Below are 22,892 nucleotides of genomic sequence, written 5' to 3'. Positions count from 1 at the left end.
TATGTACATATGAAACTTATAGTTATATATATAGAAAGGTATGGCATGATAGTAGGAAATAAAAAGAGACCGGACCCTAACAATATCCTAGGATGGAGGGTACCAGACCCTAATAATAACCGAAGAAGAAGGAAGAAGGAAGAAGGGAGACTGGACCCTAATAATATCCGATGATGTAGGGCACCGGACCCAAATAATATCCAAGGTATGTAGGGCGAAATGCTTTTTATAATGTAAGGTTAGTTATGAATGTATATGAAAGAATGATGAACATGATAAGTATGTAATGTGTACCTTTGGGCACGTATATGTGTACGAGTAGTAATTGATTAACCAGAACTCATTCAGCGTAGCTGACTTTTTGTATGCACGCAGGTGAGTAGGATGAGACAACTCGCTTGATGAGGACACATGGCATGGAATTGAAGATACTGACATCTCAAGGAAATGTTATGTTTTGTTTTTAAATGACTATAAATGTTTGTTTAGACAAGATTTGAAAGTTATGTAATATGTTATGGTTGAAGTTTTATATTCCGCGTAAAGTTTTGATTAACTATAATATTTAGAACTGTGTTTATAAGTAAATCCAACGTCCAATGTAGGGCACCGGTAACGGGGCCTTACTTCTCGACATCTCAGTTATACTTGCTGATTTGTTTGATTTTTTATCGTCATAAGACTTGCTGCAATTACTTATTTTTATATATACTATATGTATATTTAAAATGGTGTGCTGCTCACTCAATATTGTGTTGACAAAACTACTTTATTTTTAACACATATTCAGGTTATCGTTTGATGTGAAGTAACTGAAGTACAAGATCACTTAAGGATTTATGCTAGAAGAAAAATTAACGAGAAATATTATTTATGAATTTTGATTGTTGATACACTTTTGTTGGTTTGGATAATGTTTAGAACTGTGTTTATAAGTAAATCCAACGTCCAATGTAGGGCACCGGTAACGGGGCCTTACTTCTCGACATCTCAGTTATACTTGCTGATTTGTTTGATTTTTTATCGTCATAAGACTTGCTGCAATTACTTATTTTTATATATACTATATGTATATTTAAAATGGTGTGCTGCTCACTCAATATTGTGTTGACAAAACTACTTTATTTTTAACACATATTCAGGTTATCGTTTGATGTGAAGTAACTGAAGTACAAGATCACTTAAGGATTTATGCTAGAAGAAAAATTAACGAGAAATATTATTTATGAATTTTGATTGTTGATACACTTTTGTTGGTTTGGATAATGTATGAATATTTGTTTCATTTGAAATTTATTTAATAGATATTGAAACTTATAATATTGCATAATAGTACCTTGAGAGCTGTGGGCAATCAGCTCTTTTTACTTGATCATCTTTGTTCGTTATTCTTAATATTTTCTTGATCATCTTTGTTTGTCTTTGAGGTGAGTACCACATTCCTCTCTTTTTACTCGTTTTCTCACGTTTTGGGGACATATGCGTAAATTGTATTTCTCATATATACTTATACACAAAACTGCAACTATTGTCTTATGTGTTAACAGCTTATACCTTACTTGTTTATGTGCTTATTTGCTTTACGTGAACCGCATTCGGAGAGGTCCAACACAATCTCAGAATAGTATGATCATACGCCAGTCATAATAGCTTTGTGCTTCTCGACATCTCAGTTATACGTGCTCATTTGGTTGATTTGTTATCCTCATATGACTTGTTGCAATTACTTATTTTTATATATACTATATATACATTTAAACTAGTGTGATGCTCACTCAACCTTGTGTTGACAAAACTACTTTACTTTCAACGCATATGCAGGTTATCGTTTGATGTGAAGTAACTGAAGTACAAGATCACTTAAGGATTTATGCTAGAAGAAAAAATAACGTGAAATATTATTTATGAATTTTGATTGTTGATGCACTTTTGTTGGTTTGGATATTGTATGAAGATTTGTTTCATTTGTAATTTATTTAATAGATACTGAAACTTATAATATTGCATAATAGTACCTTGAGAGCTGTGGGCAATCAGCTCTTTTTACTTGATCATCTTTGTTCGTCATTCTTAATATTTTCTTGATCATCTTTGTTTGTCTTTGAGGTGAGTACCACATTCCCCTCTTTTTACTCGTTTTCTCACGTTTTGGGGACATATCCGTAAACTGTATATCTCATATATACTTATACACAAAACTGCAACTATTGTCTTATGTGTTAACAGCTTATACCTTACTTGTTTATGTGCTTATTTGCTTTACGTGAACCGCATTCGGAGAGGTCCAACATAATCTCAGAATAGTATGAGCATACGCCAGTCGTTATAGCTTTGTGCTTCTCGACATCTATGTTATACTTTCTCATTTGGTTGATTTGTTATCCTCATATGACTTGTTGCAATTACTTATTTTTATATATACTATATGTACATTTAAACTAGTGTGATGCTCACTCAACCTTGTGTTGACAAAACTACTTTACTTTCAACGCATATGCAGGTTATCGTTTGATGTGAAGTAACTGAAGTACAAGATCACTTAAGGATTTATGCTAGAAGAAAAATTAACGTGAAATATTATTTATGAATTTTGATTGTTGATGCACTTTTGTTGGTTTGGATATTGTATGAAGATTTGTTTCATTTGAAATTTATTTAATAGATACTGAAACTTATAATATTGCATAATAGTACCTTGAGAGCTGTGGGCAATCAGCTCTTTTTACTTGATCATCTTTGTTCGTCATTCTTAATATTTTCTTGATCATCTTTGTTTGTCTTTGAGGTGAGTACCACATTCCCCTCTTTTTACTCATTTTCTCACGTTTTGGGGACATATGCGTAAACTGTATATCTCATATATACTTATACACAAAACTGCAACTATTGTCTTATGTGTTAACAGCTTATACCTTACTTGTTTATGTGCTTATTTGCTTTACGTGAACCGTATTCGGAGAGGTCCAACATAATCTCAGAATAGTATGAGCATACGCCAGTCGTTATAGCTTTGTGCTTCTCGACATCTCAGTTATACTTGCTTATTTGGTTGATTTGTTATCGTCATAAGACTTGCTGAAATTACTTAATTTTATATATACTATATGTATATTTAAAATGGTGTGCTGCTCACTCAATATTGTGTTGACAAAACTACTTTATTTTCAACACATATTCAGGTTATCGTTTGATTTGAAGTAACTGAAGTACAAGATCACTTAAGGATTTATGCTAGAAGAAAAATTAACGAGAAATATTATTTATGAATTTTGATTGTTGATGCACTTTTGTTGGTTTGGATATTGTATGAATATTTGTTTCATTTGAAATTTATTTAATAGATATTGAAACTTATAATATTGCATAATAGTACCTTGAGAGCTGTGGGCAATTAGCTCACGCCCTGGCATTTCCGCCGTAGGTTGGGGTGTGACAGATTGGTATAAGATCTAAAGGATTAAGATAGGTCATTAGAGATCGCCTTAGACACATGTTTAGGAGCCCTATACGTGCATATATGTTTACCTTTATTTGTTCAATATTAAATTTTTTACAACTTTCTTAGATAATTAGGTATTATTTATTGTATTGTTATGCTAACACACACACAAACTCCGAAGCTATGCCTCAACATTTAAAGAAAACTTTTTGAAATTATATTGCTTTTATATTCGGGAAATTCCTTAAGAATTCCCACCTGTTGTTTTCGCTTGTACACCTTAGGGCTAGGTTATGTGGCATGTCCATATGATAAATGAAAAGGGGAGAGTAACTGTGAGTTGGGCATTGGCAAAACGGTTCCAAGAACTAAAGGTAAGACACTATTCCTTACATGGGGGATAACCTGACCATAGTACTCGACCCTATGGACCCGATCGAGACCCAAAAATAAATGCCATATGACCGACAACCTAAGTTGTCATCCGTGACCACATTAGTGGTTGCATCCTTATAATATTTTTAAACCGAATTCATGGTGGTTCGTGGATAAACTCGGTTTTCCCAATAATTGTGTTCCGTTATTTAAATGGTTAGTTGGGTGAAAAATCCATGGAATCCATGGGCACTCCTACTATCCATTTCTTAACTTGTTTTCGTATTTTTGTTGGAGTGATCAACATGGTTATTCAAAAGAAACTCCGACTACCCATATTTTATTTCGATTGTTTGTTGTTTAGTTTGGTCGGTTAAAACGCCATGTAACGCTCATCAGGCCGATAAACTATATTGCATTGATATTTCATTATTTGGTTGGGACAGTTAAAATTCCATGTAATGCTCATGGGCCATCCAATCCACCTGTTTTAATCGTTATTTAGTTGGTACAGTTAAAATTCAATGTAACACTCATGGGTCGTCCAACTACCTTACTATTATTCGTTAATTTTGTTGGGCCATTCAAATTTCCATGGAAAGCTCTTGGGAGGCCAACATCCACAATTTATATTTCGTTAGTTAATTGAAAACTTAATAAAAATCTAAATTTTAACTGACTTAACTCCTCATGTAGTCATCACATATTAATCATATTGACTACATCATCTAATAACTATTTACGCAATGTACCCTCCTCACCTTATAAACTTTTACTTTTAATCCTCATGACGCAATTCCTCTTACTTCTTAAGGAAACATTATTATAAGTTATCTAAATAATTAAACATTTTATTATCCTAATGTTTTCCTCAACTTATCCTTCATCTTATAAATCTTTATTTTTGGTCCTCATAGAATGTCTCATTTAAGAAACCACCGTCATCCTCGACATCAATCGTCTGGTTCTCAACACCACCATATGGCTGCTTGTATAGCCATAGAGTTAACTGCTGCGATCCCTAGGATAGTAACCCAAATTCGGAACCTCCATGCAACCGATTCAACCTTTTCCACTAACCACTCTCCTGGTAACAGCAAATCATCTACCACTACTCATCCTCACAACAAGAAACGTAAGAACCCGACTACAACCAACCCTATTCAACCGCGAGCCTCTTCAACTTGTCTGAAAAAGAGATCTAACAAAGGAGCGCACCCCATTCGCAATACTTGCAACCGCCACCACCCGAGAAACTCCAATTTCCGTCTTTGCACAAATTGTAACCGTTATGGCCACCTTGCCGATTACTGCCGCCTAGTCCGTAGTGCACCAATTTCCCCACAGCGATTTGAGACGTCTGTTTCTCAGACGGTAGCATTCCACCCACTCAATCCAGTGTTCCTAATACCCGTGCTTGCTACCATTGTGGAAACCCAAATCATATCCGTAATGCGTGCCCTCAACTTACTTAAACTCTTCAAGCCCAATCTACGACTATACCCTACTACTTGACCCATGCTCACTCGACTTAAACCCATCAACTTCATGTCCCTCAAGCTCCTCCAATAAATCAAGGCCAATCTTACTCAACCAAACACTACCAAAACCCCGCAACCGCAAGTTCAAGTTTGCCGGACATATTTTCACCAAACAACCTTCTTGCAAACTATTCAAGCTCATGTTATTCAAGCTACCCCAAATCAATCTACCTCGACTGCTCCAACTCCTATGAATGAAACTCCTCATGGTGCTCTAAGTCACGTCATTAAGCTACTCAACGATCGTGAAGACCTTTGTCGTTCTCTTTATCTATCTTAATTTAGTTTGTCTTTTCTTAATTAAGTATTGTAACGCCTCTTTATGTCTTTGAATTATTTCCCCATTTGAACTATTTATCTTCTATCTCTTGAATAAAGTCCCTTTTGTTTAAAATGATTGCTTATTGAAGCCTACTTATATCTTATTTCCTTACCCCCATTAACCTTAACTATTAATAAGTTATCTTTTCTTCAACTTTAAATACTTATACTTTTACGACTGAAAGATGTTTCTTTGCTACATTAAAACCCACTGCAACTTTTGGAATTATTTTATACATTGGTGATTTTTCTAATTCAAAACTCCTTAAATTTTGTTTCCTCAAAACCATGTTTTACTCAAATGTTTTGTAACTCACACAATGGGATGAGTTATATGGACCATCTGACGATCTAAGTAATTATGGATGCATACGTAATTACCAAAGTCATCGCATGGAAATCATGATCCGAATGATTGTTTGTCATAATATAGAATCGTAAGTAGTTGAGATAATGGTGCAAATGTAAAGATGATAAGGGCATGGTGGATACGCTGCTAGTACATCCTATATATAAGTGCCTTTATCGGATTTTCATTTGGAGCGTTGTTTTGATTATTCAAAGTTCTGTGGTATGATAAATTTTAAAAAAATTCTTTTCCTCATAATTTATTGGTGTTGTTATAGTATTCTTAATTTCGGGACGAAATTCCCGAAAATAGGGGAGACTGTAACAACTCGAGTTTTTGCTTAATTTATTAATATATAATACTCAACCCATTTTCGGTTGCGGGAAATCCAAACTATGAAATGCCACATTTATTGAATTATTTTTATTATTTATTCAATTATCCATAATATCTTTGGTTTATATTCAAAATACACCCTAAACTTATGTTTTAACCTGTAATGTACCCACTCTTAAAGATTAAGGACCAATATGCAAATATTTAAAAAGATTTTATTATAATTCCTTAACCCAACCCGTTTACACTGATCCAGACCCAAACTCGATACTCGTTTCATGAACCCGATTACCCATTTGAAAGCTTGGTCCTTAATTTCCGTCACTAACTTGGAATTTTAATCTCAATCTTTGTTAAGCATACCAATTACGACCTTCCGACATTTACAAATAGGAATACCAGATAAAATTTCATACGAATTCTTTATTTCACCAGACCGTCATACCCATATTATATAATATGATATAATCATCGTAATAATTCAATTAAACGTGTGTACACCATGCTTAGTCCATCGCCGTCATTAACCCTAAGTCTAATTTGATTTGAGACCCTGAAAGTACCTGTTCATCATCATCTTTGGCCGTCAGAAGTTGTTCATCGTTCACCATTGCCCGATTCTCGTTTCAGGTAATTGTTTAGTGTATGTTGATCGCACCCATGTATTGATCAAAAGCCCTATAGTCTGATTAATAAACACTAACAGATTCGATCAATTGGATAGGTTAGGGTTCATAATCAACTGTTGGATCTGCTTCTATTAACCTATATTTAAATAAAACTGTGATGTGACAAGATGTAACATTCGGAAATTTTCGGACTCGAAAACCCAACCCATTTATCTTTCTATTCAATAAAACTGACGGTTTTGTTTTATCTAAGTTATTAATGTCATTACACGCCTCTTGAAATTATATTGTTCGTTAACGAAACTATGGAAAGTATTGTTTATGTGCAATTTTAACCTTTAATTGTGATTTCGTTTACACTTTTTGAATATTAGCCTAACTCTAGGGACTTGTTTGCAATTATGTCAAACTATTTGTTCTTGTTCTTCCTTCCCTGTCGAACTCTCTTTCCTTTTTCTTCTTTTTTTCTTTATTATTTATTTATTAATAAACTCTATAATTCTAGTTCAAGAAATAATCCATAAATCACGAAATTGATCATATTTACTCGTTAATTGGTTAGTGACGCGTTCCACCGACACCCTAATTGTGGTAAACCTCAACCAATTGACAACTAATTGATTTGTTTCCAACCTTAACAAGCCGCGGCTCCCTTGACAGCGAATCACTATAAATACACATCTAAAACGCAATTAACTGGTCCCTCATACTCTCCATCTTATTCCGCAGCAAAGCCCTAAGATAATTTCATCAACAAAGTCGTTTCAGACCCATTTTTGTGTTAGTGTTCTTGGTCGGACCCTACCTCGTCGATTTCCATAATCTGAAATCTATTCTGGGCGTTTCGTCGGGACTCGTCGCGGAAACTAACTAACTTGTTCACTTTACCGTCTCCCCGTTATCGTCCACCTTATCTCTAAGGTGAGTTTACATATCCCCCTTTTTCATCTTTTTAATTTTGGGGGTGGCATGTATACCCTATTTAAATTACTCATTTTTATTTATTAATCTATTCATACACACAATTCAATATATGTTTATTTGTGATTATTTCATGCTCTATGATAATGCTCTATGTGCTTAATTGTTTGTTTTATGTTTGGTGGTTGGTATCTCATCCTCATCTATCCTCATCTAGTATGATCGTAACTTACCCAAGTACTTTGATTTCGTATCAATATGAACGGGTCCACATCTACTTAGTTGTTTACATTTTTCATGGGAATTGTGATACTCAACATTAACATATGAATTGTGGTTTTTATCTATATATGTATCTCAACTAAAAGTTATGTATTCTCACCAATATTCGTGTTGACAAACTCTATTTTTATACATGCTACAGGTACAAGTAATTTACATTGATCAAGATTGAAGATATTAGTTTTTTTACCTTAGGATATTTATCCAAACAATAAATATGATGTAATTGTTTTGATTGTTATAATTGTGTACTTGTTTTGATATTAATGAATTAAATAATTATTATCACTTTAATTAGTGTCTTTTGAGCTACTGTCCAATCAATACGTTACGCCCCGGCATGTTCCGCCTTTGGTCGGGGTGTGACACTAGATGAGCCACCAGCCCGTGCGCCCTTGGCCAAGCTTTCTGGTGACAACTCGCGGGCTCGAGACCCTGTCACCTCGTTTTTCATTTTATTTTTGGTAAATGCATATTAAGATCATTTTTATTAAATATACTTATATTAAAAATTATAAAATAACTATTTTATTAAAACCGACCCTCTAATACTTGTTTTCTCATGACTTTTGTCTGTGTATGTACGTATATGTGTATTTAGATATTCATATATGTATATAAATACTATATATATTTCCACGAAAATTAATATTTATATAATTTAACAAACTTATAGTTTTTAAAGATGTATTTTATTCATATAATATTTTTATATATTATTTTAAATATTAGAAGATACTTTTAAACTGATTAATAAAATAATAATATTTTTTAAAGTTGTGTTTTATATAATATCTTTTTATATAATTAGGATTAAGGGTATAATAGTGACTTAATAATGATTATAATTATCGAGCTCTCATAATCGATCTAGTTCATTAACTTACTGTATCCGTATTTCTCTTTTTCCTTAGTAGGCTTATCGTCAACGCGAGATTTCTGCGAATCATCATTCTTAATATATTCTTGATCATCTTTGTTCGTCTTTGAGGTGAGTACCACATTCCCCTCTTTTTACTCGTTTTCTCATGTATTGGGGACATATGCGTAAATTGTATTTCTCATATATACTTATACACAAAACTGCAACTATTGCCTTATGTGCTAACAACTTATACCCTACTTGTTTATGTGCTTATTTGCTTTACGTGAACCACATTCGGAGAGGTCCAACATAATCTCATAATAGTATGATCATACGACAGTCGTTATAGCTTTGTGCTTCTCGACATCTCAGTTATACTTGCTCATTTGGTTGATTTGTTATCCTCATATGACTTGTTGCAATTACTTATTTTTATATATACTATATGTATATTTAAACTGGTGTGCTGCTCACTCAAACTTGTGTTAACAAAACTACTTTATTTTCAACGCATATGCAGGTTATCGTTTAATTTGAAGTAACTGAAGTAAAAGATCACTTAAGATTTTTGCTAGAAGAAAAATTAACTAGAAATATTATTTATGAATTTTGATTGTTGATTCACTTTTGTTGGTTTGGATATTGTATGAATATTTGTTTCATCTGAAATTTATTTAATAGATATTGAAACTTATAATATTGCATAATAGTACCTTGAGAGCTATGGGCAATCAGCTCACGCCCCGGCATTTCCGCTGTAGGTTGGGGTGTGACAAAGACGGCGATGCCAAAGTGATGAATCATTCTCCAAGGCCTTGGATATCAAACATGAGGCAGTTTGTTATGAATACGAACTTCTCGTATCCAATATATAAACATCACTATGTCTTGTACTACGCATCAGTTGCCATTCCTCAGGGACCTGAAAACTTGGTTTCATGATGAAGTATTCAATTTTAGTGAAAAAAGAGGAATAATTCTTATCACATATTTGAGAGACGTTGAGCAGATTGTGGTTGAGCTGTTCAACGAGATTGACATCTTCAAAAATCAAGTTGATGTTTGAGACTTGTCCTCTTTTGTTTATGTTTCCTCCCATGTCATATGCGAAAGATTCGGATCCACTTTGAACGAATGAACGTCAAAACGTAAAGATTCTTCTCCAATCATATGTCGGGCGCAACCACTTTTTAAGTACCAATAACCATTGGCAGGCCTCCTTGATTGACCCTACATGCATCAAAAAATAATTAGACATGGGTTCCCAAGACGAATTTGTCTTGGGAAGGTTAACCAAAAAGTCTCAATTTTATCTTATTTTCCAGAAAACGTTTTGATCCTCGATGAATCATCTAATGAGGAATAGTCCTTTGGAACCCAAACACTTTCCATGGTTTTAACTGGTTTGGACTTCGTTATCTTTATTATCAAAACAAAATACTCAAATTTTTCAACCTTTGGATTTCGTTTCTTTCCTTTTGAACCTATTTTTGGTGGATCATTGGACTTTTCAGTCTTTGAATCCATTTTTTCTCTCTCCCTTTTAGTTATCCAAAAACGTTTTCGTTTTTTTTCTTGGTTTTATCGACCTTGGATCTCACGTCCACTTTCACTTGTATAACTTTCAGTTTGATCAGTCCTTGACCCAAAATTACGGTAGTTAGGATCAGGACTAATTGAATTGTTTTCGCATATTCTTTTGTTGTCAATGCCAGTTCTTGCGATTTCTTGAATGGTGAGATGCAGGGAAGACCTTGAGTTGGGCAATGTGGGTTCCCGGTAGAGGCATGTGTTTTTGGGGGCACACAAATTTTTAAAAAGTCTGATATTATATGTATATCTATAATCCCCGAAGTTTTTTAAGCCCACTATTTTATATACCCAAACACTTTAGTATGTCAAAAACTCATTCTAATATCATGATTTTGCTAATTGTTATGTTTATTACTCTAACTTTAATTGTCATTTATAAAAAATAATTTACATTATTTAGTACACTAAGGCTTAAAGGGCATATTTTTTTCTGGCTCGGCCAGGGTACGTGAATTCTCAGGGTCGACCCTGGTGAAATGAGTTACCACATACAAAACAACTTTTCTACTGTAAAACCCCATAACACTAATCAGAGCTATAAGATTGGTGATAGATCGGACTAGGTGATCCTTAGAAGAATGAGCAATGATTGTGATTGCTTCTTGATTTATAACCACGATCATCAATTGCATTTGTGAAATAAGACTCAACATTATTTTCTTGTGTATAACCATAGTAGTTGTTATCAGTGAAGTTATAAGATTGACGATTTCTGATATGGTTAGTGAGAAAATGATCTATTGCTAGGTTGAACATATTTACTTGATGTTCTAGCCTGATTATCATTCTCAAATATTTTGTTTCTAGATGTTTTATCCTTATATAAACATTATCATTCAAATTTTCACAATTTTCGATACACTAATCAATTGACATATTTTCACAATCATCATTCGAAATAACATTAACATTTTCATCCAAAATATCGTGAACGATGCCAACATCATTGTCATAATCAATATTAACTTCCACACATGAGTTTAATGAGTTTTTCACGGAAATAGAATTATTATCATTACAGACAGAATTGACAGTAAATTTTGAATTCACGTCACATTCAGTAGATTTTGAATTCACGTCACATTCAAAAAGTGAATTTAAAACATCAGTTTTATCACAACTCGTGTCATTTTCGAAAGACTCCTTTTCTTCTACACCAATTGTTGACGAGCTACCATTAGAGCTAGCTGGTTCAAAAATTGGATCAACAGTCTTTGGGACCCCTGGGACGAATATCTTAGGCTTTGGTAATGACTAATTATGGACCATTTCGTCCTCTAGATGGGTGTTGAAACTAAAGTGGGGGTAGTGATGTATAATTTTGATTTAAGGTGGTGGAACTGCTAAAAATCATATCCAAAACTCGTCTTTTGTTTCACCCCATTTGTGAACCAATAATACCATTTAACTTATCAAAAGCCACTTCAAACTTCTCGACAGTTATCTTTATTTTAGAAAGATCAAGTTCAAGTTCCTCAATTTTAGCATTTAAAACAATTTTTCGTTTTTTGTGAGAATCAACTTGCAAATTTGCTTCAAATAACTTTCTATGTAAGTTTGCCATGTCATCATGATAAGTCTTAATCTTGTTATAAATATCTTTTCAGCCTTTTTATACTCGTCATTTAGGTACTTAATACCAATGTTTTCCCTTATCAAACTAGCATTATAGGTTATATAGTTTTCAACTTTATCAATACATAGTTGTGAGCATAAGTGTGTGTACCTCAGGAATGCCGGACAAGATTGACTACTTCCACTTGCAGTGCTTGTTGAAGCCACATTCTCATTCACAAAATCCATCCCAACAAAGTTAATCGGCAGCATCAGCTCACCCATTTGATTTATCTAGTCAGGATCAGGTGATTCCTCTAATTGAGTGAGCATGGCCTTATCAGCTTTTGTGTTTCCATGACCAATTCTTGGAACCCCCTACTTAATGAGCCACTCTACCCACCCCTTTTTCCACTAGCTCCGGAACCATTACCCTTCCCTTCATCACATACATTCACAAACTTCATATCCCTGGAAGGTTGTCTTGGGTTTGTGCATTCTCTTGCAAGTGCCCCATTTCGTTATATGTGACACTTGTCAATTTCAGATTAATTCTGTTAATCCGAACTCCGTTAATTCAAACTTAAGATCACACGAACTGTAACGCATATCTCATTACATTTAAATTAGGGTTTTAAATGACGCATGACAATCACTACACAAGTAGTCTTTCGGAATTTCACCGAAACACACACGAGTCGACTCAAACCGTTGGTGAATAAACGACAAATATCAAAACATAAGTATTTGATAATTATGTGTTACGTCTATGTGCTACTTGGTGTTTACATGCATAATGTTAATTCGTGTGGAAAATAAACTAACTTGTGCTAGAAATTGATTAACTAGAAGTCTAGGGTGTGATGTGTAACTTATATTATAATTATTAACATATAAACAACCTTAACTAAAACCCTAACTCTTTCCCTCTCTCCCTCTCCCTCTTGGCGACGGAGCCTCCTTCCCATCTCCTCTCTTGCTCGGCCGATCACCACAGACACACATACATATACAAGTTATTATTCAAGCTTGGATTGAAGGGTTAAAGTGCTAGCTAGGTAAATTACATCCTCTCTAGTCTATTTCATTGAGTTAATTGCATGATTAAGAATAATAAACATAAACCCTAGATGTTAAAACTATTGATTGTTGATAGATTATGAGTCTAGAGGGTTGGTTGCATGGTTAATTGTTCATAGATTGATAGTTTGTTGAGTTTTGATGAAAATTGATGCTGGACAGATTTTTGAATTCATATTTAAATGACTGTAACTCGATGTTAATTACATGTTTTGATGTGATTGTTGATTCTATAATATACTAGGTCCAGTCTAGTTTCTGAAAAGTCTGAGTTTGTAAATTTTGGACGTGTAAAAGTTTGTTTTTATTATTTTACAAAACTGTTGTGCAAGGCTGATTCGGGAAGCCTACTGGTAAGCTGTTTTGCTACTAAGATATGTCATAAACGACAAGACCAAATAGTTTGGTTCCACTTCGGGAAGTTAATATATTGAGTTAGGAATCTAACCCAATTGGTCTTGCATTAATTGGATTTTTCATTTAACGGGAATAACAAATAACATTCTGTTGCGCATGATAATGATTGCTGGGTGTTTACTGTGATGTTTTGATCATTGTGATAAAACCGTATATGATAAAAATATAATAAAAATATTTTTAGAAACCTAACTCACGTTTGCTTATGTGATGATTTTTGGTGATTTATTTAACATGTTAGGATTTATTTAATAGAGTAATCTTGTCGAGTGAAAATCTGCCTGGACAATTTAGCTGCTGAATTACTTGAATTATCATGAAAAGTGCATAACTGATCGATGTTTGCTATGTTTTGACCAAATTGCCCTTTTGGGGGATATTTTCTAGTAATGAACGATGTTAATACTTGACACTTAAGTACTTTTTCACATGTTTAACTTGTCACCAACGTGTTTGTCGAGTCGCACTTATTTCACAAACGAAACACGAAACGCATCTCATACATAAGTTGTATGTGTCGAGTTTAGGGACTCACTCATAGTATAAATACTTAGAAAATCTCATTTTTGTTTTAGAGCACTAGTGAGGATTTTTCTGTGACGCACACCTTTCTCGGATCTTTTTGGTTATCTTCGCAAACATTGAGTTTCACGTCCCCCTTTTACTCTTTTAAATGCTTTTATTAGGGGGAGAAAACATACTCCAACGCTGTAGATTTTGTTTAGTTTTTATATATCACTTGTAAGGCTAAGTGGCAAACAAACCAACCAAAGTCCTTCATAACATCGAACCGGTTAATATTTGTATAATAGCGAGTCACTGTTGAGTAGTACTACTGGGTTTGACAAACCCCACCCAACTCTAAACTCGACTGTAGGACGAGTGGGTGTAATCTTGGCTATCACATTACCATGGTCGTGGTTGACATGGTGACAAGGCAATTGATAAACAGTCAGCTTCGGTGTCGAACACTTAGTAATACATGCTTGATAGGTTAGCAACCTATTGATATATAATTGACATAACACTATCTGGTAACGCTAAAAACGCAAACACTATATTTATATATACATGTGAACTCACCAACCCTGTGTTGACACTTTTAGTATGTTATTCTCAGGTAGCCGAGGCGGGGGCGCGGTTTAGGACATGCACTCGCTAAACACCGTTGTTTTAAAAACTTCATTTAATTTTTGTATTGATAACTTGGGTTTTTAAGTCGTCCTTTGTGGCGCAACTGTTTGGTTTACAATTTACGCTTCCGCATTTCATTTATGGCTTGATGTATTGTTGGTTTTTGAAAACTTTTAATATGGTGTTTGATTGTAACTAATGATTCCGATCCTGTTAGTTCACACCCTCTGACGGTAAAACTCCGTTAGTGGATTTTGAGGGTGTGACATTATAATTGTTATAGCGAAGCTTGTATTTATTAAACCCAATATCGTTGATGTCTGAATCCTGGAAGCTGTTCTTTCCATAATTTTTCATGAAGTTAATGGCCCTGTGAACTGTCATGGCCATGTGATACTTGATGTCCATCTTCTTAAGGTGTTGTTCATTAATTTCTAGTAAATTCCCTTGATGAAGAAAAGAAGGAGGCAACAGTTTTCCTTGTAGAAATTCTTCATGGCTGGCCATGAAAGCATGGAATAGTGAAACGTGGGAGTCATCAAACTGCTTGGTGGAGTGACTTGAACTGCCTGAATTGCTTCTCGAAGATTGGTTGAAGCCATGAGCCTTGAGAGCTTTATTAACTGCATGGTTTATCAACATCTGACATAATTTGATGTTGATGATCCTGATGAACTTGTAGATGAAATGAAAGCTTTGTTCTAATCAGCTTGAACTGTAGATTGAACCCCTTTTAAACCATCAACTTTATGAACGGTACGATGTGATTAACTCAGAAATGCGGATTCAACCCCTGAACCTGTAGAAACACCTGCATGATTTAGAGAATTGACATGATTGTTCATTCGTAGTTTATCATCCATTTTAAAAGAAATGATGTTGGAGGTTAACTGCAGAAGAGTTGTTGTGTTCAAATTCGTGATTCTTTTAATGGTGGTTAAACTATTGTTCCATGTGTAGGGTAGTGAGTTCAACAACTTCTTCTTGATTTCAGATGGATCCCAAAATATACCAGAAATTCTCATTTTAGCATTCAGAGCTTCAAATTTGTTAAGGAGTGATGGAACTGTTTCCCCTTGAACATGGTTGAACATATTGAATTTACCTTTCAACATCTTTTTTGACTTTCCCACATGTCCAAGTTTCCTTCAAATTTCTCCTCTATGGCATTCCAAAGCCCCTTGCAGTAGCACATTCTCTTATGCTCTCATTTATTTCAGTGGAGATGCACATACTGAGATAGCCACATGCCTTTTCATCAGTAAGCATCAGTTGTTTATCAACATCAGTTAGACTTTCAGGAGGAACATCAACATGACAATTAGAAGTTATTATTACAAGTCTATGAGGTCTGATCTCTATTGATCTTATCATAGCAAAGTCATTTGCTCTTATGAAATTCTTGAACCTCCATTTCCAGTGCTCAAAATTGCTTTCAAAGTTTAGGTGGTTTGTTAACGGTCCCAGTTTCATTCTCAAGTATTAAGAAGCTCTTCAACAGTTATGGATCGTAAGATAAATTTACAAACAATCCAGATAACACCAAATCAGACAGTCCTAAAATCAGCAACAAACTGTGAAAACTTTTATGTCTGTAAATCACAATTGCACGTGAATAGTAATGTGATGCGATTGGATCAAATGCGATTGGGTCAAATGCGATTGGGTTTCTTGTGTGATGCGATTGGTAATGCAATACATTTGGGATGGTTATGCGAGTGCGACTTGGATTGTTATGCGAGTGCAATTGTGATTATAAGGCGATTGCGACTGACAAGCAAATGCGATTGTGATTTGCTTTTCAGATGAGATTTCTATTCAATCACAATGAGACTGTGATTTGGTTTTTGAAAAAAAAAAGAGTCACATGAGACACTGTTTAATACGGATCTTCAAGCAAACACTCTTTTAGCTGGACCAGAAACTTCAAACAACTTAAATAACTCGAAGAACACACGAACACACTTGTCAAACACAAAAACAAGACCAAAATCCAAGGTTGTGACTCAAGAACCTCAACTAGTAGAGCCGAAAGTTATGATATAAATTGTAGGTCCCTAAACTGGATCTCACAACTTTTTCTTGAATCAATCTCTGTTGTTTTAAAGATAAAATCACCAACAAGTTAACCAAGATCTCGGTTCTTGAATGTGTTTGAATTATTTCCAATTAAGGAAACATAAGAAAATAAGCTTGAGAGAGAGAGTTGTTGAGAGTTGCTATTTTTATCAAAAGGTTAAGCATGCCATGCCTTCTTTCCATTACTTGGGCCCAAATGGGCCGTATTTACAATGGCCTAAGGTCCATACATAGATAACGAGATAAACGAAAGCACAAAGTACAACCGACAATTAACTAACAAAATACAATAGACTTATAACATGAAATGGACTCTTTATTTCATTTTCTTCCCGCTCCTTTGGCACTTTGTAACGTAATAACGCAACACCAATTGTTGTTGGTTAACTCTTTATTTCATTTTATTCATTGAGATGTAGTAAAACCAAGATTATCATTTATATCTTGATATTCGGATATTCCTACTAATGTTCGGACCAACATGAATACTGGATGATAAGACCAAAAAACAGATAAAGTAATCAGAAACTTGGATTGGTCGGATAACTTTAACAAGAAAGAGAGGTACGATTACAAGGTTTGTGATTTTGATTAAAGAATTGCACGATTATATACAAGGAAATAAGCAACACTGCCTTATATAGGCTACAAATGAACGCAAACCAAGACTAAATAAGAAAATAGCAAACCAGGCTGATCTTTAGTGATGGAATAGGCCAACTCCAACGTTGGAAACAACCTCTTTATTTGAACTTCAAACTTGATAATAAAACACCTTCAAATCCAATTTTAGACCACACCACGCACACACACACAAGCAACCAATATAACAATTTCGTTATTGAAATATAACATAAAATTGACACACAATAGGTGAATTTCTTGATCATGGGAACGCGTTGACTGAAAATCCTCCATCAACAACAATTGTTTGGCCAGTGATGTAAGAAGCAGAAGGGAGGCAAAGGAATGCCACCGCTGCTGAAATTTCATATGGTTCTGCAGGTCGTTTCAAAGGAGTTCTAGATACCAATTGATCCAAAAACTTCTTATCGCTTAGCAACTGCACCAAACCAATTAAATATCCGGCCCATTAATCTTTGATTAGACAACAACTACAATAAAAAGAGATGAAAGAATAGTTACTGGTTCCACACGTGGTGTTTTAGTGTACCAAGGTGCGACACCATTAGTCCGAATATTGTCTTCAGCCCATTCGCATGCAAAATTCTTCACAAGCTGATTTATTGCACCTGTTTATGTATAACGTTTACAATCCATATCATCTATAGTTTCACCAAGGAAAACCATACCCAATTTTTTTCTTTTATAATTTCTAGATGGTTTGGAGAATTACTAAATGCTTTTAGGCAAATTTTGAAACTTGCATAAACAGGCAGTTTGATACCAGGTGTCATGAACTCATGAGCATTGTCTCCAAAATTTAGAGTATACAAAATGAGTACTGAAAACATAAACATGGGCCCTTATATACATTTTTTTAGAGTAAACAAAATTTCGAGCATTGTCTCTCTGAGATCGCTTTCCTCATAAGCTAACTCTAACATTTCAATGCCAGCTTTTGCATGACTTCTCTACCCATACCAACTGCCTATTTGAAAAACTACCTAGAAACAACACCTAGCCATTTTTCAAACCATTTAACATACCTTTAGTGGCTCCATAGATAAACCCCCTAGAAATGTTAATTAGACCGGCAACAGAAGAAGTGAAGACAATGCTACCAACTCCAGGAGACTTTAAAAGAGGGTGAGCAAGCTGAGATAGATGGTAACAAGATTCCAAATTGGTAGCCATGAACATCGAATACTCCTCAGCGGTAAACTCCGTGGTAACAATCTTAAGCATGTTCGTCCCAACATTATTTATCTACAATTAATAAACCTTGTAAGATCGATATCTAGTATGTATATGAGCCTTGACTCATTATAACTTAAGATAACTACGTACTATTTTATCGTCATTATTTATTTTTGGTGAATTACTCTTATCTTTATTACACATCTATTATATTTTGCAAGTTTCGTTCCTCGTTTCAAGTTACTATTCAATTTTCATTGGTTTCTATTGGTTCTTGGTGCCATGCCCGTTGCAGTAATCGAGCTATGGGTCTACTTTTTATATTTGTTTGAATTTTCTTATTTTAGTGTATAACGAGGAAGGCATAAGGTATAACACCCTTGCCAACCACCGTCCCTGTTTTGGGTTCTGGCACGGTGGTTGTGGGACGGTTGGCTGAAGAATATGGTGTAGTGTTTTCATGGAGGCCAGGTTTTCAAGGCGGTGTTGGACTGGGGTTATTTTTCGTTGGCCGATGTGTCAAAATGAATACAGGAGGTGGAGGTTTGAAATCCATACTTTGTGATTGTATGAATGTATAATGAGGGTATGGTTTTTTGTATGGTAAGAGCATTCACAATGTGTTCTTCATCTCTATACTTATAATTACACCAAAATTCAATACATTTTATCTCTCAATTAAATAATACCTTTTAAACATTTATATTTACTTTTTCGTTTTTTCACCACTTACAACTACCTTAGAAAAGTATTAATAAAACTAGTGTTTTCACAAATATATTGATAGCAATAGTGTTTTCCCTCTCATCCATTCACAATCACTCGCTATAATACAAAATGGGAAAATATAATATACTATTATGAGAAAAATTAATGTATATGGACGAGAGTTATGAAATATGTTGTTCACGTTTAGAACATAAAATATTTTCGACATTTAAGAAAATCAATAACAGAACTTACTAAGATGTTGAGCTTTCCATTGAACATGGATGAGACTTTTTCAATAAGTTGTTTACGTTGAGGACGAGAAGCTACATCGCACACAGATCCGGTAACGTTGAAGCCTTTGGCAGACCATTCCTGTAAACGTTGGTTAAGTTCGGATTCAGTTCGGGAGCATGTGTGCACCACCGCCCCTAGTGCTGCCAGTTCTCCAACCACAGCATAGCCAATCCCCCTTCTACCACCAGTGACTAGAGCATACATTCCGGCAATAGACCATCTGGGGTTTATAGTTGCACAACAGATTTTCGCCTCAGTGGTCATGTTGTTGGGCTATTTTGCTAGTACCACCTTAGTTGGATTGTTAATTCTTTTTCTCTCTAAGGAGTCCTATATAAAGACATAAGATACTAATTATATTTCATGAATTAAAATATATAGCTATATATATATATATATATATATATATATATATATATATATATATATATATATATATAAACGAAATCTTTAAAAGTTCTCTAGTGGCTCCTTACATTCTCTCAAGCCACCATAATGCATTATTTATGAATGAAAGTTTCTCATGCATTTAACCTGAATTCACAGGTATGAGTCTCACCAAACTCAGATAGTACTTACACGGGTTTTATATATATAGATAAAGGATCAGATACATTAATCCCTTATCGTACAATAGGTACACGACAATCTGGAACATTGATTTTCAATTACCACGTTAACCCTAAATCACAACTACGCGAGTCGGTCACCTCTGCTTCCCATTGATATATGTGTCCAAAAAATACCAGGACTCTGGAATTTTTACAATGAGATTTATAATATGGGATTGTTGAGTTTAAGGGTTAATTATGTGACGAAAAGTTCTAGTTTCATACGTAAAAAATATAATATTAGATATTCAGAAGGTTTAAAGTTCGGTTGACGGTTTAATAATGAAGGTTTATGTAAAGAATGACTAGACTGCTTATTGGATTTAACCCAATCATATGATGTAATGTTTTGTTTAAAATAAGTTGTAGGAACCTAATGTTTTGGTAACTAGTTTGAACTTTGTACATGAATTGTAAAGTTTAAAATCACCAATGAAAATTTTGATATAATATAATTTTTAATGATTTACGAACTGTGTAGAAAATCAACACATGTAACACTATACAATATAATAATATTATTAAACAAGTTATTATTATTTTTAGCCAATAACTCAAAAATGGACAAAAGCAACAGCTCTTACACGGTTCATGCCCTTTACATCGACCATAATATATTTAGACTTTTGATTATGAGTAATGTAATGGATTATGGAATGAAAAAAATCATTGAAATAAAAATATTTATCAAAGAAATAAAAAATCAATGAAACCTCTAACAATTAATTAATAGTTACCAAATATAAGATTATGATAGATTCTCATTATGTTATGCCCCTGTACATATTTTAAAAGTAAAACAAAAAGAAAAAATATGATTGGTTGTAATGACTTCTGCACTTCTCGCACTAAAAACACTTTTGAAATGAACCAAATCATTGTTTTGGTAAAAAATCGACTAAGGATAATGTAACTAAATTCGTTAGGTGAGGTTTAGTGCTAAGTTGATAATAACGATTATGAATCGGTAGCAAACACAAACACAAGGATTTGTTATGAGGAAAAACCCTTGATCTTTAGAGGATCGCCGGCATAAAAACCCCGGGTGATGACAAATCGTCTATCACCACTATATTAATCAAGAAATCGGGTTACAAATGATGGAGTTTATGATCAAAGATTACAAGATAGCTAAGTGTATACGAACTGCTTAGAGAGAGTTCTTGAGAGAGTGTTTATGAACGTGGGCAGCAAGTATGTGTGTGTGACCTAATTTGATCATAAACTCAATATATAACTAAAATAACAACTAACAAAAACTGCTTAGGACGCCCTCACATTGTGACTACCAGAGCTAAGGCTTAGTCTGGGAAGAAGAGAAAGTTACCAGAACCTCAAGAAGAAGTCCAGAAAGTCGAGAAGCAGCTTCATGAGGCGGTTACTCAGGTAAGAATCCTTTATTCTGCTTCTTGCTCTTCTTAGATAATTGTTGTTGATCCTAGGCTTGTGGCTTGTAGGGCGTCCAAGGTTTCCACTCTTACTATGGATCAGTCATTAAAGACATTGAGGATACTTTGTCAGGGATGAGGACTCTTGCTGCTTCCAAGGATAAGTTGATCGCCAAGGTCACTAAGGAGAAGAAACAAGCTGACTCCCAAGTTCTCGCCATGGAAATGAAGATGATGGACGGGATCAAGGTGGCTACTGAGGAAGCAAATATGTCTTCAGCAAAGTTGATTCTGCAAGCATGGATCCAGTTCGTGTCTGAGGAGAATGATCCTTCTTTTGACAGGGCTAACTAGGAAGTGGATGAATGGAAAAAGTCTTTGGCTAGGTTGGGAGTGGTGGAGGAAGAGGAGGATGCTGGTGAAGAGAACAAGGCTGCAGAGGAAGGTGAAGCTGGTACTAGTGGTGTGAAGGATGCAGGTGAGATGGGTGAAGGAAAGGAAGCAGCAATTGATGATGAAGCTGCTTAGGCGGGCAATGAAGGATAGGATAGACAAGGCCAGAGCCCGTTTTTTATTTGCTTGTTTGTGTTTTCAAGGATATTATGGTTGTGTACTTAAGATAACAGTAATCTAGGGTAAAGGATCTATGATCCTTAAGACAATTTTCAGGGGTAGCAAAGGTGGAGGGATCCTCTGTTTGTGGGGATGAAGCCTTTGATGCCCCTGTCTTTATTTTCCCGCACGTGGTTGAACTAGTAGTAACAACTTACTTTAACTCGGGTGGATGGTCCATGTTTAAATGGTGAAGTCCGGGTTAAAACTTTTGGTAATCTTAAGTCAGTTTAATAAATATTTTCTTTTAACTATGTGTTGATTGTCTATTATTCCGAAAATATTTCTGTTGTAGTTGTAGTCTTAGATTTTTTAGTAGTTTTAAAATAAAGTTTCAAGGATACATTATCCTTATGAAAAAAAATTAAGAATACTGAATCCTTATAAAGATATAAATCAAAATTGAGTAAGTATAAATTGATAAGTTGAAAGCATTCCATAAGGTCTAATCAGACCTAAGTTATCATAAGTACTGATCCTTCTGTGATCCTTGTAAAAATAAATTATGGAACTTGAATCCATAAGTGTTGATCCTTCTAT

General features: G+C 34.5%; 1 protein-coding gene across 1 annotated transcript; it reads right to left on the bottom strand.

Annotated features, from left to right (window-relative positions):
* Nucleotides 1-17,495: 17,495 nt before the first annotated feature.
* On the bottom strand, nucleotides 17,496-20,005 carry LOC143584930 (tropinone reductase homolog At5g06060-like). The gene is made up of 4 exons (XM_077066850.1): nucleotides 19,700-20,005; nucleotides 18,586-18,805; nucleotides 18,062-18,168; nucleotides 17,496-17,978 (listed from the first exon to the last, which is right to left on the bottom strand). Exons 1-4 carry the CDS (start codon nucleotides 20,003-20,005, stop codon nucleotides 17,802-17,804), a joined length of 810 nt encoding a protein of 269 aa, XP_076922965.1. The 3' UTR covers nucleotides 17,496-17,801.
* Nucleotides 20,006-22,892: the final 2,887 nt, after the last annotated feature.

Source organism: Bidens hawaiensis, unplaced genomic scaffold (genome assembly GCF_021521415.1).
Source record: "Bidens hawaiensis isolate Kalapana, Puna unplaced genomic scaffold, B.hawaiensis_p1.1 tig00033498_1, whole genome shotgun sequence".
NCBI lineage: Eukaryota > Viridiplantae > Streptophyta > Magnoliopsida > Asterales > Asteraceae > Bidens > Bidens hawaiensis.
Note: the sequence above shows the minus strand (reverse complement) of the source record. Positions and strands in the feature narration are given on the sequence as shown.

Bases quoted from the DNA above. Each gene is read 5' to 3' on its own strand.
- LOC143584930 (XM_077066850.1), bottom strand. From the start codon at position 20,005: ATGACCACTGAGGCGAAAATCTGTTGTGCAACTATAAACCCCAGATGG. The intron at 18,169-18,585 runs GTATGTTAAATG...ATACATAAACAG, and splicing joins TATCTATGGAGCCACTAAAG to GTGCAATAAATCAGCTTGTG. The intron at 17,979-18,061 runs GTAACTATTCTT...GGTTTGGTGCAG, and splicing joins AAACACCACGTGTGGAACCA to TTGCTAAGCGATAAGAAGTT.